We start from the raw sequence: 17,582 nt of genomic DNA, 5'->3' as shown, positions 1-17,582 counted from the left end.
CCGTTGATCGCCTCAAACCGGCCCACTTGGACCTTGAACTGCCCCTGGACTTGGCCCTGCCACCGCGCAGAGGCCGGCCTCCAGTCCTACCTCCCCTGCCGCGCCCTGGCCATTCCCCCCTCCGACCCCGACAACCCCCCGCAGCTCGCGAGCCCCCGGTCGTCGCTGCCCCCCGTCCTTCCCTGCAGGAGGACGTGATGGGCGATGTCACACCTCCTCCCGCACCTCCTGACTTTACCTACGATCGTAGGGGCCGGGCCATACGCCCTCCTCGCCGTGAGGATTTCCAATATTGAGGTGAACACTGGGGGGGCTGGTGTAGTGACTACATTATGGGTTCATGTTCTCCTCTTACTGTTGGTTGTGTAGTGGGAGGGAACCAGTTCTGGCACTAGGGGCAGAGGGGAGGATTATTAACGTTGCACCTTCCTGTTTAGATACACGAGTTTTGGTAACCATTTTCTGGTCCTGTACTGAGAGTACAAGTTGTTGTTTTGATTAAACAGTTATCATTACGTTGCCTACGTCTTTCCTTTTTCCTCCGGCACTACACTGGCCTGCTTCCCATACCTTGACACAGCACGTCTTATTGATTCGGCCTTGTCTGTTTCATCCTTGAACGACTTCTGATGTTTGGTCTCTTAATGCCGTTTAACGCTTGAAGTTCGGCAAACAACATTCTCGTGACATAGGACACATACAGCACGGTCTTTCTGGGACACAAAACCGCACTCTTATTATATATTATTATTATTATATTGTTATGTGTGCTTAACAGTAACACTTGTATCGAATCGAATTCAGAATTTTACTTTGAAAATTGGCGCAAGAAATACGGCTCTCGTGGAGTGGAAGAGAGACTAGGGCTGCATTCGTAAATTCGCCCTGAGAGCGCCGGAGCGTCCCTGAGACCGCCTCTAGACTCTAGTCCAATCAAATTACTTGGTCCCATTATGACGTTGAACCCAGTGTGCGCGAATTTACGAACGCGGCCAACATAAAATAAAATAAAAACATTCTCCCATTCTCGCACTTATTGCTTGCGTGCCACTGTTTAAGCTGTCGCGTGCCACTGCTGGCACGCGTGCCATAGGTTGCCGACCCCTGGTATAGTGGATAGTGTACATAGCCTTTATTTATGTAAACCAGCTCCTTTCCCTTCTTGTTTTTAGTTTTTTTTCCTAGCACCAGGGCACTCCCCCCTCCCAAATTTCGTTGTTTGGTACCTGTACTATATCAATGACAATAAAGACCATTCATTCATTCATTCATTCATTCATTCATTCAAGTGTTTTATGTGGTTTCTGCCTAGCAACACCACTTTGATTGGCTACACAATGAAGCATCATAATTGATGCATTCCTGGTGAATAAAGTCTCCCTTGGCAGTCTAGGATGTTGACAATGTGGGCGACTTTATTCACCTCTGTGATAAATGAATGAATCATCATTCACAGGTGTCAGGTAACAGAGACTTTATTCATCAGGTGTTGATGTTTGATATGCAGTGATGATAAAACCACCACAGAAACAGACCATTAGACAAACTTATAATATCACATACAGAAAATCTATCTGTCATATTACCATCACAGTCAACCTTATCAAACAGTTTTCAAGCATCTGATTCCCTTTGCAAGCCATTAAATCTATAACATTATTATCAAACGTACATTCTGTTGAATGTAATTACGTCACACACATGCAGAGACTGAAGGACAACTTGTGTTTGTGTTTTAATAAGCCAGACAGACAGTCTGCGACCTCACCACCACCATTCTAAAGCTCTGGGACCTGGACTAGACTGATTATTAATGTGATCAATGGATCTGATCAATCCAAGTAAATTTAATTGTCTGAACATCCTCAATGTCCCTCTGTACACACCCAGTATTCATTACACTCAAAGTCCCCAAAGTAGGTAAACATTACAATGATAACTAGCTAATAATGAAAATACAGTATGAGAGCATCTGGTTTATAATAATGTGAACACCCAGAGAAGTCAAACAGTCTCATGTATGTAGAGTCATATCTTCTTATGAGGCTGGAGAGGCTGGCTGTATCTGACATTGCTGCTGCATATTCACATCTAGCAGACACACTGAGAGCACAAACTATATCATAACAAACCATAACCAGCTCAGAAATTACTCTGTGTGGTAAATTATATCAGAACCTTCCCTAATGACTGACTACAGATAAAGATAATTCTATAGGTGCATATTTTATTGCGCGGTCAGAATTAAAGATTGAGAATCAGTCTGTGTGATTGACAGGAGAGATGATCAGAGGGGCAGAGTTTTTACCACCATCATTCAGGTTAGGGTTGAAGTATGGATAGAGTTTCTCAGTGAAGGTGCAGCCAGTGAAAGAGAAGATCAGAGACCTGGCCTCCACATCATAAAAGGAAACCTGGCCCTCCTCATAATCCACAAACACCCCCACCTTCTGGGGCGTCTCTCTCGGGGACAGGGGGACAGGAGTGTCATCGAGTGCCTCGTACTCATTTCCATTCCTCAACCAGACAGTCCAGTATCCATCCTCAGGGCTCAGTGTGATCTCCCCCTTCCTGTTGATGGACTCTCTGGCCACTCCTACATCCCAGTCAGTCTTCTCCTTCACCTCCACTTCATAGTAAAACCTCCCTGAGGAGAAACCCTCCTTTCCCAAGACAGAGATAACCCAGGAAAACCTCTCTGCGTTATCAGGGAGATTCTTTCTTGTGTCTCCATGTCTAACTTGTTTCCCATCCTCAGACAGAATGAGATAGGGATGTGCTGTATCAGGGTCCAGAGTCACGTCCACTGCATACTGCTGACTTCTCTTCAGCTTGACTTCAGGCAGCTTCTCCATCTCTGTATTCAGTGTCTCCTCCAGCTGAGACACAGCTCTCCTCACAGACTCAACATAGAGATCACTGTGAACCCAGACCTCAGACCAGTCCTTGGTGTGTGGAGGGGTGGACAGGGAATGGAAGCTCTGGAGGAAGTGGAGGTGGTCCTCAGTGTGTGAGAGCTGCTCCAGCTCAGTGCTTCTCCTCTGTAGCTCAGTGATTTCCTGCTCCAGCTCTTTAATCAGCCCTTCAGCCCGCCTCTCTGCTGCTTTCTGCTTCTCCTCGATCACGTCAAGGAGCTCAGCCTGGCCTCTCTTCATGGAGTCCACCAGAGCAGTGAAGACCTGTACGCTGTCTGCTTTCTCTCTCTGTGCAACTTTCTTACTAAGACCTACTGAGTGTTTGATCTCTGAAACCTTCTGCAGTCGCTCCTGGATCATCTGCTGAACATCTGTCTCTGTCTTCCCCAGCTGAGCCTTCCTCTCTCCATACTCCTCCTCTATGGGGACGGTGTCATGGGTCTTGTGGTCTGTCTCAGTGCAGAACTGACACACACACGTCTGGTCACGCCTGCAGAACAGCTCCAGGAGTCTGTCGTGCTTCTTACACATCCTGTCTTCCAGGTTCTCCACAGGGTCGATCAGCTTGTGTCTCTTTAAGGCTGTGACTCTCTGATGAGGCTCCAGGTGAGTCTCACAGTAAGAGGTCTGACACGCCGGGCAGGACTTCAGAGCCTTGCGCTTTGTCCCAGGGCAGAAGTCACAGGACACTTCTCTCGGTTTGACAGGTGTGTCTGGGGCTGGGCTGCTGGCTGCCTTCACTTCATTTTTTACATTGACATTTGACATTTGACATTTGACAACTGACTTCCTAAACTGAGCGGCCATCTCAGAGATGAAAGTATTGACAAAGAGATCTGGTCTCTTATCAAATGCTTTTTTACACATTGGACACTGGCACAGGTCATTGCTGTCCCAGTACTTTCTGATACAGGCCATGCAGAAGCTGTGTCCACATGGAGTAGAGACTGGGTCAGTGAACACATCCAGACAGACAGAACACAGGAACTGCTCCTCAGACAGGAGACTGCTGGAGGAAGCCATATCTAGAGAGACCAAAGGAGACACCATAAAGCATTTCCTGGAATCAATCAGATCTCGATAGGGACTGTCTTAGAGATTATACAGCGATCAATAATGATAACATTATAATATTTTGTATCACATAGAAAATAGTCCTTCAACCAAGTCAAAACGTTTTACATACTGAACTGTAAATAAAAAACTCTGAGAGAGTGAACACAATAGTTTATCTTGACTTGTCATTGTAAGTCTCAACTCACCTGTCTGTGATTCTGTGAGAGTGTGATAGATGTCTATGTCCTTTCTTCTGTATGTGTGATAGATTGTTTGAGGACGATTTCTCAGGAGTTTGCGAGAGTCTGCTCTCCACTTTACGTCTCTACACAGTTTAGTTTCACTTCAGCTGCCTGACGTTGAGATGCTCCTCCCCTCCCAGTACAGCTCTCCTCCCTGGAACAGAGTTAACCCTTTACAGGCTGCTCTGTTTCTAACATGTGCTTTTACACACACGCTCTTCTTACCTGTCATTTCCAATCATCATATTGTTCCCAGTCAGTATAACTGGAGCAAGTCTGCACTCCAGACATAGAACTGTTGGCGCTAGGTTTGAGGCCAGATCTCTGTCCGAGAGAGTTCTCCCATGTTGTGGCCGTGACTGTTTACATTCCAACCAAGTGCGGCCCCAGCGCGCCTAAATGACGTCATCAATTCCTGTATCGCGGGGCTACAGACTGCGCACCCAAACGCATTTGTCATTGTGGACTTCAACCACGTAAACGTGGAAAAGACATTGACGGATTTTACCCAGTATGTCACATGTAAAACAAGGGAGAACAAAATACTAGACAAACTATATGCCAATGTGAAGGGAGCTTACACATCCACTGCCCTCCCGCAACTATAGTCCAGTCAATCTGTGGTTTAACCCAGGGGAAATTGCAATAGTAATCATTCAAGTTTTTTTGTGATCCCTAGGGACAACCAAATAACATATTAAAAGTCTTAGTCTTAATATTTATTGGATCACGGTAAATTCAGGGGTCGAAATGTGGGTTTTTGTGCCAGGCGCGACACAGCCAGTTAATAGGATAAAACATTTAACTAATAGATATCACCATGAAACTTCACCAATTAATCACAAACAAAAAAAAAATCAAATTTTTGTATTACAAGTTTTCTAAAATATTATGTTTAAATATGCAAATTAGGCATTATCTAATGAAATATGTGCTAATTTGCATAACATTCAAAATCAGAAATCTGAACATTGGATAAAGCCAGGTTAAACATTCTTGTTTCATCTTGTTGTCATATTAGAGTCAAGGTCCTCTATAACATTTTGCCATGTTTTTAGGAGTAAATGTTACATAAATCAGGCTATGAATGATATATTAACAAACCCCTCTATAGCAGACCTCGGAATGTAGATAGGAATACAACTGGAAAGTTTGGTGTATGTAAGTGCTACTGAAGTGGAGATTTCTGGCTCAGAGTATGAGAAAAAACTATTTTTGAGAAAACGGCCATTACCCCCTTGAGGGTACCTTTAACCCAAAATTATATAGTTTTATTTTATTTTATTCAAACAAAGTCAATCAAATTAGTTTATAACACATTTATTATCATTGACATTTCTGAACATACAGAAATGTTAATGTTTTTCCATGAAAACCATGTTGCATATCATATACAGATTAAACCCTTAAATGAGAAATAAACCATATAAACCTATAAACCTATTAAAAACTGTTTTTAGACCAAGCTTGAAATATGCCTTTACTGTAGGCCTACATGTAACCTTCACTCCATGTCCTCATCCAAATGTTGTGCCGACATATTCGCGCACACACCTCTGCATTCTGAACAGGCTACAGAGCAATCAAGTCCTTGACAACGGCATTTGCAGCGCATAGTGCCACAACCTGACTTGCAATTACAACGCACAAGCTCCAACAAGTATTGAGGAGCAGGGTCCTGGTCGGAATGGATGGGAATGAGGCATGAGTCTTGGATCCTCCAGCCCCATTCCTTTGGTGGTAGCGAGTTTCCCATCCATTCCTGAACCTGATGGTACACTCTAAAGCTGTGAAGCATGGCAGACGACCATGTTGGTGGCAAGTTGCAAGGGTGGATAGCCGTTTTGCTGTCAGTCACTTTAGTATAGAAACTTTTCAGCCTGAGAGAATCCATTTCGGCACCTTTGTAGATTCATATTAGTATATTGGTATATTAGTGCATTGCCCTTTCCCCTGCAGCAGCAATTTCTTCCTTGGTAGCAGATTGTTTTTGAAAAATGCTGGCCTGTACTCTGAATGAGTCGTTTTCGCTAACCAGACACAGAGATACCCCTTTCCCAACCCCAAAGAGTCTGGATGTTGTATCACACGCATGGCATGCGCGAATAAGATGTTGTTGCAAACAACCTGTAACTTGATGATCAATATGGACAACTTCTTCTTTGTTCAGTTTGACTGTGGATTTGGAATCCATGGTGACTGCATGTGCTTTCCTCTTGAAGCTATATTCTGTCACCTTTTTCCCTACCATGTCTTTTAAGACCCTTCTACCAACTTCTTTTGAATGGTCCACATTCACCGCATTATGGGCTGTCACACCAGTGATTAGGTGCTGAAGGTGTTCATACCCGGCAAACGGATTTTGTGACTCCAACAATTGAAGTATTTTGATAGTGTCAGCGTTGTCTCGTGCCTGTCTTGATGCAGAAAGGTCCTTGTGCTGTTCACTAGTTTCATAGTTTACCCCTGTCACTTCTTTCATTGCGTTGTTGATTTCAGATGTTGCAGGGTTGGAAAGAACCCAGACCAAACGTTGTGTTTCAGACATACTCCTTCCCTGTGTCAGTCCTCCGGTTGTTTTCATACTTCGCATGAGGGCTTGTTCTATTACAAGGTCGGGGGATAGTCCGGCCCAGTATTCATTTGATCTACGAACAACTTGCAGACCATCTTCCTGAAATCGTTTGTAAACTTGGGGATGTGTGTCTTCTAGTTGGTGCATTTTCTGGAGGTATATGGTCAATGATTTTACATACAAGTTATGTCCGGAGGCAGCCTTGAATGGCATCATGTCTGTCAGGGTATCAAGGTGCTGATCCCAATTTCCAGTTCTCTCCGATCCAATGAATGCACAGACTAGGTCGATCATCTCCATGTACTGTAGCCACAATGCTGCTGCCGGTCATTTACCATGGTTGTCTTCTCTGCCCCCAAACGCTGAGCTATGATCTGGAGTAGTGCACTTGCATTTGTCCCGGTTGCGGTGGCAGCCATAACACTGTCATACAGATCTGAGGCTTCTGCTAGTTCCTCTGGTACTTTGGCATGGTCTGTGGATTCTCCATCTGGCTGATCAGAAACTGTGTCCTCGCTGTCATCAGCAACGGTACCATCTTGAGTCAACTCTGACACATCCTCTGAGTCCACAGCATAGTTTGCTTTGTTTGGGACAGGCAGTTTGACATGAAAAGTTTTCGCTGCCAGTAGGGTGTTCAGTGCTCCATCAACCAGGAAATGACCTCGTATGGCCCTGGCAACTGCTTTTCCTTCGAGCATTTTGGGCACCGTATTTGGTGTGTACACTAGGCCCCCAGACTTCTGTACATATGGAACAATGTTAATGCGTCCGACATCTGTTAGGTCCTTTGCTGTCAACTTGATACGTGGAATGATGGAAGCTTGTTCAATTCTGCGGGTGATGCATACAATAATCCCCATGCCATAGAACGTTCCATGGCCATCAATTGTTCAGATATTATGGTCAGCATTATCAGCAACATATTGCATGAAGTGCCCAGGTGTGAATCCATGTACCTCAAGTTTCTCAGCTACTGCAGCACTTCAGCCAAACCCAAGGTGATACAGACTGTCAACTCGACATTTTGATTTTGAGAAATGTCTAACATCTGTGTTTGAACTACTTACCAATGACAGACTGGGAGTGGTGTTTTCATTGTGTATTTTTTATTGAAATTACATCAATGATGCATCAAGTTGTGTTTACAGTGATATATTGTGGGGGACCAATAATATCTTTCACAGGATGGGGGTGGGGCGTGACACATGATAAGGAACATTTGTGACGCAAGCCAGTCTAGGGATAAACTAGTCACAGAAAATTAAAGTGAAACTTATTGTGTCAACAATATTTTTTTTTTTTTTTTTTTCTCATAACACTCAACTTTAAGTTTTAAAGTACCCACTCAGGCCTAATAAAGTTTAACGATCACTAAATACTTATAACGTGTGGATTGAATTCACTGTTCTCCTCTGCCTTAGGCTACTGGTAAGGGAGACTTGACTTGTAAACATAAGGCCAATGCACACGGCGGCAATTTTGTCGCACCGCCGAATTCAATTCCATTGTTTTGAATGAGACAATGCACACGGCGTGCGATGCGATTTTGATCTCTGAAACCGTCTGCAGTCGCTCCTGGATCATCTGCTGAACATCTGCCTCTGTCTTCCCCAGCTGAGCCTTCCTCTCTCCATACTCCTCCTCTATGGGGACGGTGTCATGGGTCTTGTGGTCTGTCTCAGTGCAGAACTGACACACACACGTCTGGTCACGCCTACAGAACAGCTCCAGGAGTCTGTCGTGCTTCTTACACATCCTGTCTTCCAGGTTCTCCACAGGGTCGATCAGCTTGTGTCTCTTTAAGACTGCGACTCTCTGATGAGGCTCCAGGTGAGTCTCACAGTAAGAGGTCTGACACGCCGGGCAGGACTTCAGAGCCTTGACCTTCGTCCCAGGGCAGAAGTCACAGGACACTTCTCTAGGTTTGACAGGTGTGTCTGGGGCTGGGCTGCTGGCTGCCTTCACTTCAACTGACTTCCTAAACTGAGCGGCCATCTCAGAGATTAAAATATTGACAAAAAGATCTGGTCTCTTATCAAATGTTTTTTTACACATTGGACACTGGCACAGGTCATTGCTGTCCCAGTACTTTCTGATACAGGCCATGCAGAAGCTGTGTCCACATGGAGTAGAGACTGGGTCAGTGAACACATCCAGACAGACAGAACACAGGAACTGCTCCTCAGACAGGAGACTGCTGGAGGAAGCCATATCTAGAGAGACCAGAGGTGACACCATAAAGCATTTCCTGGAATCAATCAGATCTCGATAGGGACTGTCTTAGAGATTATACAGGGATCAATAATGATAACATTATAATATTTTGTATCACATAGAAAATAGTCCTTCAACCAAGTCAAAACGTTTTACATACTGAACTGTAAATAAAAAAAACTCTGAGAGAGTGAACACAATAGTTTATCTTGACTTGTCATTGTAAGTCTCAACTCACCTGTCTGTGATTCTGTGAGAGTGGGATAGATGTCTCTGTCCTTTCTTCTGTATGTGTGATAGATGTCTCTGTCCTTTCTACTGTATGTGTGATAGATGTCTCTGTCCTTTCTACTGTATGTGTGATAGATGTCTCTGTCCTTTCTGCTCTATGTGTGATAGATGTCTCTGTCCTTTCTACTGTATGTGTGATAGATGTCTCTGTCCTTTCTACTGTATGTGTGATAGATGTCTCTGTCCTTTCTACTGTATGTGTGATAGATTTCTCTGTCCTATATGTATGTGTGATAGATTGTTTGAGGACGATTTCTCAGGAGTTTGCGAGAGTCTGCTCTCCACTTTACGTCTCTACACAGTTTAGTTTCATTTCAGCTGCCTGACGTTGAGATGCTCCTCCCCTCCCAGTACAGCTCTCCTCCCTGGAACAGAGTTAACCCTTTACAGGCTGCTCTGTTTCTAACATGTGCTTTTACAGACACGCTCTTCTTACCTGTCATTTCCAATCATCATATTGTTCCCAGTCAGTATAAACTGTCATCAGAATAATATGTGTGATCAGGACTAAGGTTGCTACAGAGGAAACACTTCCTCTGGCATGGACCACCGTGTTTGATAATAACAATAATAATAATAATAATAATATGACTCAGTATGGTCCTCTATGGTTCAGCTGGTAGAGCATGGCACTAACAACGCTTAGGTTGGGGGTCAGATTCCCGCTGGGACCATCTATACTGAAATGTATTCACTACCTGCAATGTAAGTCTCTTTGGATAAAAGTGTCAGCTAAATTGTGTATATTATTATATTATGCACACATTTTGTGTTGTGTAAGAGTAAGCTATCAAGTATATTTATATTAGTGGTCCAACATGAGAAACATGCTTAGAGGTGGTAGCATGGTGAAGGTCACACCTTTATTGATGTCCCTGAATGTTTCTGTGGTCCAGAGAGTTAGTTGGTAAGAGTTAGTTGGTAAGAGTTAGTTGATAAGAGTTAGTTGGTAAGAGTTAGTTGATACGCGTTAATTGATAAGAGTTAGTTGATAAGAGTTAGTTGGTAAGAGTTAGTTGATAAGAGTTAGTTGATAAGCGTTAGTTGATAAGAGTTAGTTGGTAAGAGTTAGTTGATAAGAGTTAGTTGATAAGAGTTAGTTGGTAAGAGTTAGTTGATAAGCGTTAATTGATAAGAGTTAGTTGATAAGAGTTAGTTGATAAGCGTTAGTTGATAAGAGTTAGTTGATAAGCGTTAGTTGATAAGAGTTAGTTGGTAAGAGTTAGTTGGTAAGAGTTAGTTGATAAGAGTTAGTTGGTAAGAGTTAGTTGATAAGAGTTAGTTGATAAGATTTAGTTGATAAGAGTTAGTTGGTAAGAGTTAGTTGATAAGAGTTAGTTGGTAAGAGTTAGTTGATAAGAGTTAGTTGATAAGAGTTAGTTGATAAGAGTTAGTTGATAAGCGTTAGTTGATAAGAGTTAGTTGATAAGCGTTAGTTGATAAGAGTTAGTTGGTAAGAGTTAGTTGGTAAGAGTTAGTTGATAAGAGTTAGTTGGTAAGAGTTAGTTGATAAGAGTTAGTTGGTAAGAGTTAGTTGGTAAGAGTTAGTTGATAAGAGTTAGTTGGTAAGAGTTAGTTGATAAGAGTTAGTTGGTAAGAGTTAGTTGGTAAGAGTTAGTTGGTAAGAGTTAGTTGGTAAGAGTTAGTTGGTAAGAGTTAGTTGATAAGAGTTAGTTGGTAAGAGTTAGTTGATAAGCGTTAGTTGATAAGCGTTAGTTGATAAGAGTTAGTTGGTAAGAGTTAGTTGGTAAGAGTTAGTTGATAAGAGTTAGTTGATAAGAGTTAGTTGGTAAGAGTTAGTTGATAAGCGTTAGTTGATAAGCGTTAGTTGGTAAGAGTTAGTTGGTAAGAGTTAGTTGGTAAGAGTTAGTTGATAAGAGTTAGTTGATAAGAGTTAATTGATAAGAGTTAGTTGATAAGAGTTAGTTGGTAAGAGTTCGTTGATAAGAGTTAGTTGATAAGAGTTAGTTGGTAAGAGTTAGTTGATAAGAGTTAGTTGATAAGAGTTAGTTGGTAAGAGTTAGTTGGTAAGAGTTAGTTGATAAGAGTTAGTTGATAAGCGTTAGTTGATAAGCGTTAGTTGATAAGAGTTAGTTGGTAAGAGTTAGTTGGTAAGAGTTAGTTGATAAGAGTTAGTTGATAAGAGTTAGTTGATAAGCGTTAGTTGATAAGCGTTAGTTGATAAGAGTTAGTTGGTAAGAGTTAGTTGATAAGAGTTAGTTGATAAGCGTTAGTTGATAAGAGTTAGTTGGTAAGAGTTAGTTGGTAAGAGTTAGTTGATAAGAGTTAGTTGGTAAGAGTTAGTTGATAAGAGTTAGTTGATAAGATTTAGTTGATAAGAGTTAGTTGGTAAGAGTTAGTTGATAAGAGTTAGTTGGTAAGAGTTAGTTGATAAGAGTTAGTTGATAAGAGTTAGTTGATAAGAGTTAGTTGATAAGCGTTAGTTGATAAGAGTTAGTTGATAAGCGTTAGTTGATAAGAGTTAGTTGGTAAGAGTTAGTTGGTAAGAGTTAGTTGATAAGAGTTAGTTGGTAAGAGTTAGTTGATAAGAGTTAGTTGGTAAGAGTTAGTTGGTAAGAGTTAGTTGGTAAGAGTTAGTTGGTAAGAGTTAGTTGGTAAGAGTTAGTTGATAAGAGTTAGTTGGTAAGAGTTAGTTGATAAGCGTTAGTTGATAAGCGTTAGTTGATAAGAGTTAGTTGGTAAGAGTTAGTTGGTAAGAGTTAGTTGATAAGAGTTAGTTGATAAGAGTTAGTTGGTAAGAGTTAGTTGATAAGCGTTAGTTGATAAGCGTTAGTTGGTAAGAGTTAGTTGGTAAGAGTTAGTTGGTAAGAGTTAGTTGATAAGAGTTAGTTGATAAGAGTTAATTGATAAGAGTTAGTTGATAAGAGTTAGTTGGTAAGAGTTCGTTGATAAGAGTTAGTTGATAAGAGTTAGTTGGTAAGAGTTAGTTGATAAGAGTTAGTTGATAAGAGTTAGTTGGTAAGAGTTAGTTGGTAAGAGTTAGTTGATAAGAGTTAGTTGATAAGCGTTAGTTGATAAGCGTTAGTTGATAAGAGTTAGTTGGTAAGAGTTAGTTGGTAAGAGTTAGTTGATAAGAGTTAGTTGATAAGAGTTAGTTGATAAGCGTTAGTTGATAAGCGTTAGTTGATAAGAGTTAGTTGGTAAGAGTTAGTTGATAAGAGTTAGTTGGTAAGAGTTAGTTGATAAGAGTTAGTTGGTAAGCGTTAGTTGATAAGAGTTAGTTGGTAAGAGTTAGTTGATAAGAGTTAGTTGATAAGAGTTAGTTGATAAGAGTTAATTGATAAGAGTTAGTTGATAAGAGTTAGTTGATAAGAGTTAATTGATAAGAGTTAGTTGGTAAGAGTTAGTTGATAAGAGTTAGTTGATAAGAGTTAATTGATAAGAGTTAGTTGATAAGAGTTAGTTGATAAGAGTTAATTGATAAGAGTTAGTTGGTAAGAGTTAGTTGGTAAGAGTTAGTTGGTAAGAGTTAATTGATAAGAGTTAGTTGATAAGAGTTAGTTGATAAGAGTTAGTTGATAAGAGTTCGTTGATAAGAGTTAGTTGATAAGAGTTAGTTGGTAAGAGTTAGTTGATAAGAGTTAGTTGGTAAGAGTTAGTTGATAAGAGTTAGTTGATAAGAGTTAGTTGATAAGCGTTAGTTGATAAGCGTTAGTTGATAAGCGTTAGTTGATAAGAGTTAGTTGGTAAGAGTTAGTTGATAAGAGTTAGTTGGTAAGAGTTAGTTGATAAGAGTTAGTTGGTAAGAGTTAGTTGGTAAGCGTTAGTTGATAAGAGTTAGTTGGTAAGAGTTAGTTGGTAAGAGTTAGTTGATAAGAGTTAGTTGATAAGTGTTAGTTGATCAGCGTTAGTTGATAAGAGTTAGTTGGTAAGAGTTAGTTGATAAGAGTTAGTTGATAAGAGTTAGTTGATAAGAGTTAGTTGATAACTTGACTTATCCGGCAGTGAAGCCCTAATTGTTCCAGTGTCGCTGTTTATGGCAGACCCCTGTGCCTAGAGCATAACATACCAAATTCCAACAATTGATTGGATGACAATAAACCAATTATTATTACAATTATAATTATTATTATTATTATTATTATTATTATCCAGAGCATGTGACAGTCAGGCCATGCATACAGCAAGTTGGCTGAGAAGCTGCACGAATTACCATCATAACAGTTCTGTTTTCTCCTCTCCTCCTCTCCTCTCCTCCTCATCTCCTCCTCTCCTCCTCTCCTCTCTCCTCCTCTCCTCCTCCTCCTTCTCCTCTCCTCCTCTCCTCTCTCCTCCTCTCCTCCTCCTTCTCCTCTCCTCTCCTCTCTCCTCCTCTCCTCCTCCTCCTTCTCCTCTCCTCTCCTCCTCTCCTCCTCTCCTCCTCTCCTCTCTCCTCCTCTCCTCCTCATCTCCTCCTCTCCTCTCTCCTCCTCTCCTCCTCCTCCTTCTCCTCTCCTCTCCTCCTCTCCTCCTCTCCTCCTCCTCTCCTCCTCCTCTCCTCCTCCTCTCCTCCCCTCCTCCTCCTCTCCTCCTCCTTTCCTCCTCTCCTCCTCTCCTCCTCCTCCTCCTCTCCTCTCCTCCTCCTCCTCCTCTCCTCCTCTCCTCTCCTCCTCCTCCTCTCCTCCTCCTCTCCTCCTCCTCCTCTCCTCCTCCTCCTCTCCTCCTCTCCTCTCCTCCTCCTCCTCTCCTCCTCCTCTCCTCCTCCTCTCCTCCTCTCCTCTCCTCCTCTCCTCTCCTCCTCTCCTTCTCTCCTCCTCCTCTCCTCCTCCTCTCCTCTCCTCCTCTCCTTCTCTCCTCCTCTCCTCCTCCTCTCCTCCTCCTCCTCTCCTCCTCCTCTCCTCCTCTCCTCTCATCTCCTCTCCTCCTTCTCCTCCTCTCCTCCTCCTCTCCTCCTCTCCTTCTCCTCTCCTCCTCCTCCTCTCCTCCTCCTCTCCTCCTCTCCTTCTCTCCTCCTCCTCTCCTTCTCTCCTCCTCCTCTCCTCCTCTTCTCCTCCTCTCCTCCTCTCCTCCTCTCCTCCTCCTCTCCTCCTCCTCCTCCTCTCCTCCTCTCCTCTCCTCCTCCTCCTCTCCTCCTCTCCTCCTCTCCTCCTCCTCTCCTCCTCTTCTCCTCCTCTCCTCCTCTCCTCCTCTCCTCCTCCTCCTCTCCTCCTCTCCTCCTCTCCTCTCCTCCTCTCCTCCTCCTCTCCTCCTCCTCCTCCTCCTCCTCTCCTCCTCTCCTCCTTCTCCTCTCCTCCTCTCCTCCTCTCCTCCTCCTCTCCTCCTCTCCTCTCCTCCTCCTCCTCTCCTCCTCCTCTCCTCCTCTCCTCCTCCTCCTCCTCTCCTCCTCCTCTCCTCCCCTCCAGTGGGGGGACATCCTCCCATACAGCGATCCCTCGGTGGTGTTCTTCTTCCTCCTGGCCTTCGCCACGGCGACCATCCTGCAGTGTTTCCTGATCAGCAGCTTGTTCTCCCGGGCCAACCTGGCGGCGGCGTGCGGAGGGCTGATCTACTTCAGCCTCTACCTGCCCTACGTGCTCTGTGTGGCCTGGAGGGACCACCTCAACACCACGCACCGCATCCTGGCTGTGAGTGACAGTAACCTTCTTTCTTGGACACTGACAACTAAAGCCTGGTAGACACATAAAGATAATCTGGCCTGGTACACATAAAGATAATCTGGCCTGGTACACACATAAAGATAATCTGGCCTGGTACACACATAAAGATAATCTGGCCTGGTACACACATAAAGATAATCTGGCCTGGTACACACATAAAGATAATCTAAACAAAACTGAATGACGTTGATGGTCGGCCTTCTCTGCCCGCAGAGCTTCTTCTCTCCCGTGGCGTTTGGGTTGGGCTGTGAGTACTTCTCCCAGTACGAGGAGCAGGGCGTGGGCATCCAGTGGTCCAACCTGAACTCCAGCCCCGTGGAGGGAGACGGCTACACCTTCACCACCTCCATCGTAATGCTCTACGTGGACGCCTTCATCTACGGCCTGGCCACCTGGTACATAGAGGCTGTGTTCCCAGGTAAGGGAGGAAGGAATGGAAGGGCTGTGTCTCAGGAGGTAGAGGCTGTGTCTCAGGAGGTAGAGGCTGTGTCTCAGGAGGTAGAGGCTGTGTCTCAGGAGGTAGAGGTTGTGTCTCAGGAGGTAGAGGCTGTGTCTCAGGAGGTAGAGGCTGTGTCTCAGGAGGTAGAGGCTGTGTCTCAGGAGGTAGAGGCTGTGTCTCAGGAGGTAGAGGCTGTGTCTCAGGAGGTAGAGGCTGTGTCTCAGGAGGTAGAGGCTGTGTCTCAGGAGGTAGAGGCTGTGTCTCAGGAGGTAGAGGCTGTGTATCAGGAGGTAGAGGCTGTGTCTCAGGAGGTAGAGGCTGTGTCTCAGGAGGTAGAGGCTGTGTCTCAGGAGGTAGAGGCTGTGTCTCAGGAGGTAGAGGCTGGTGGAGGTAGAGGCTGTGTCTCAGGAGGTAGAGGCTGTGGCTCAGGAGGTAGAGGCTGTGTCTCAGGAGGTAGAGGCTGTGGCTCTAGAGGTAGAGGCTGTGTCTCAGGAGGTAGAGGTTGTGTCTCAGGAGGTAGAGGCTGTGTCTCAGGAGGTAGAGGCTGTGTCTCAGGAGGTAGAGGCTGTGTCTCAGGAGGTAGAGCAGGAGGTAGAGGCTGTGGTTCAGGAGGTAGAGGCTGTGTCTCAGGAGGTAGAGGCTGGTGGAGGTAGAGGCTGTGTCTCAGGAGGTAGAGGCTGTGTCTCAGGAGGTAGAGGCTATGTCTCAGGAGGTAGAGGCTGTGTCTCAGGAGGTAGAGGCTGTGTCTCAGGAGGTAGAGGCTGTGTCTCAGGAGGTAGAGTCGCCGTCTAATGATTGCAAGGTTGGCAGATCGGCCGTTCAACCCCCGGCTGGCCACATGTTGAAGTGTCCTTGGGCAAGACACTGAACCCCAAATTGCTCACAGTGAGCGGGCCGGCACCTTGCATGGTAACTTGCCGCCATTGGTGTGTGAATGTGTGTGTGAATGGGTGAATGAGAGGCCGTTGTAAAGCACTTAGGATAAAGGCGCTATATAAGTCAGTCTATATAAGTCAGTCTATATAAGTCAGTCTATATAAGTCATCTATATAAGTCAGTCTATATAAGTCATCTATATAAGTCAGTCTATATAAGTCATCTATATAAGTCAGTCTATATAAGTCAGTCTATATAAGTCAGTCTATATAAGTCAGTCTATATAAGTCAGTCTATATAAGTCAGTCTATATAAGTCAGTCTATATACAGTAAGTCAGTCTGTTTACCATTTAGAATGCATTTGGCTCTGATAACAACTCATTTTTACATGTTGGGTTTTTAGCAGACGCTTTTATACAAAGTGACTTACAACAAATACAGTTGTCTATGTAAGTGAATCATCTGTCCATCAGACATCATAATCTGTGCCAAAACCACGGGCCATTGGCAGCTGCAATGCTAGAAGAAGGAGGTTTTTTGTGGTTGTTGTTGTGGTCGTTGTTGTTAGGGTTAGGGGGTAAATGGACTGACTTATATAGCGCCTTATTCCAAAGCACTTTACAACGGCCTCTCATTCACCCATTCACACACCAATGGCGGCAAGCTGCCATGCAAGGCGCCGGCCTGCTCATTGGGAGCAATTTTGGGGTTGAGTGTCTTGCCCAAGGACACTTCGACATGTGACCAGCCGGGGCTCGAACCGCCGATCTGCCAACCTTGCCATCATTAGACGGCGGCTCTACCTCCTGCGCCACAGCCGCCCCGGGTCCTATTGTTGTTCATTGAACTGCTGCAACCTCTGCAAACAAAGGAAACATTTATTTATTTATTAGATGTATTTAACAGGGAGCATGTGCAATCCAAACATCATTTCCAAAGCTCAATCAATAGCCCAGTCCACTCTGGTGTTGGAACAGGAATGTCAGCTTTCCAAACTACACCGTTTCTCTAGTCTGGTTAAAGCTGTTTCTCTAGTCTGGTTAAAGCTGTTTCTCTAGTCTGGTTAAAGCTGTTTCTCTAGTCTGGTTAAAGCTGTTTCTCTAGTCTGGTTAAAGCTGTTTCTCTAGTCTGGTTAAAGCTGTTTCTCTAGTCTGGTTAAAGCTGTTTCTCTAGTCTGGTTAAAGCTGTTTCTCTAGTCTGGTTAAAGCTGTTTCTCTAGTCTGGTTAAAGCTGTTTCTCTAGTCTGGTTAAAGCTGTTTCTCTAGTCTGGTTAAAGCTGTTTCTCTAGTCTGGTTAAAGCTGTTTCTCTAGTCTGGTTAAAGCTGTTTCTCTAGTCTGGTTAAAGCTGTTTCTCTAGTCTGGTTAAAGCTGTT

General features: G+C 43.9%; 3 protein-coding genes across 3 annotated transcripts in view; 1 reads left to right on the top strand and 2 right to left on the bottom strand.

The window, feature by feature from the left end:
* The window catches only part of abca7 (ATP-binding cassette, sub-family A (ABC1), member 7), a gene marked incomplete at its 3' end in the record, with an annotated part of 109,576 nt that overhangs the window by 53,212 nt on the left and 38,782 nt on the right, over positions 1 to 17,582 (top strand). Inside the window, 2 exon segments of the mRNA XM_080530532.1 lie at positions 14,639 to 14,860; positions 15,107 to 15,311. Coding sequence (XP_080386658.1) covers positions 14,639 to 14,860; positions 15,107 to 15,311 — 427 coding nt within the window.
* LOC308168404 (E3 ubiquitin-protein ligase TRIM21-like) lies at positions 1,555 to 4,335 on the bottom strand. Its single transcript, XM_080542978.1, has 2 exons — positions 4,178 to 4,335; positions 1,555 to 3,940 (listed from the first exon to the last, which is right to left on the bottom strand). Exon 2 carries the CDS (start codon positions 3,936 to 3,938, stop codon positions 2,259 to 2,261), a length of 1,680 nt encoding a protein of 559 aa, XP_080399104.1. The 5' UTR covers positions 3,939 to 3,940; positions 4,178 to 4,335; the 3' UTR covers positions 1,555 to 2,258.
* On the bottom strand, positions 7,970 to 9,002 carry LOC308173477 (E3 ubiquitin-protein ligase TRIM47-like; the record flags this gene model as incomplete). The annotated part of the gene is made up of 2 exons (XM_080548507.1): positions 7,970 to 8,038; positions 8,322 to 9,002. The coding sequence occupies 2 exons, from the start codon at positions 9,000 to 9,002 to the stop codon at positions 7,970 to 7,972; spliced, it is 750 nt and encodes a 249-aa protein (XP_080404633.1).

This window comes from Nansenia antarctica (assembly GCF_963989245.1).
Source record: "Nansenia antarctica genome assembly, chromosome: 1".
NCBI classification, from domain to species: Eukaryota; Metazoa; Chordata; class Actinopteri; order Argentiniformes; family Microstomatidae; genus Nansenia; species Nansenia antarctica.
This window is presented reverse-complemented; position numbering and strand designations above follow the sequence as displayed.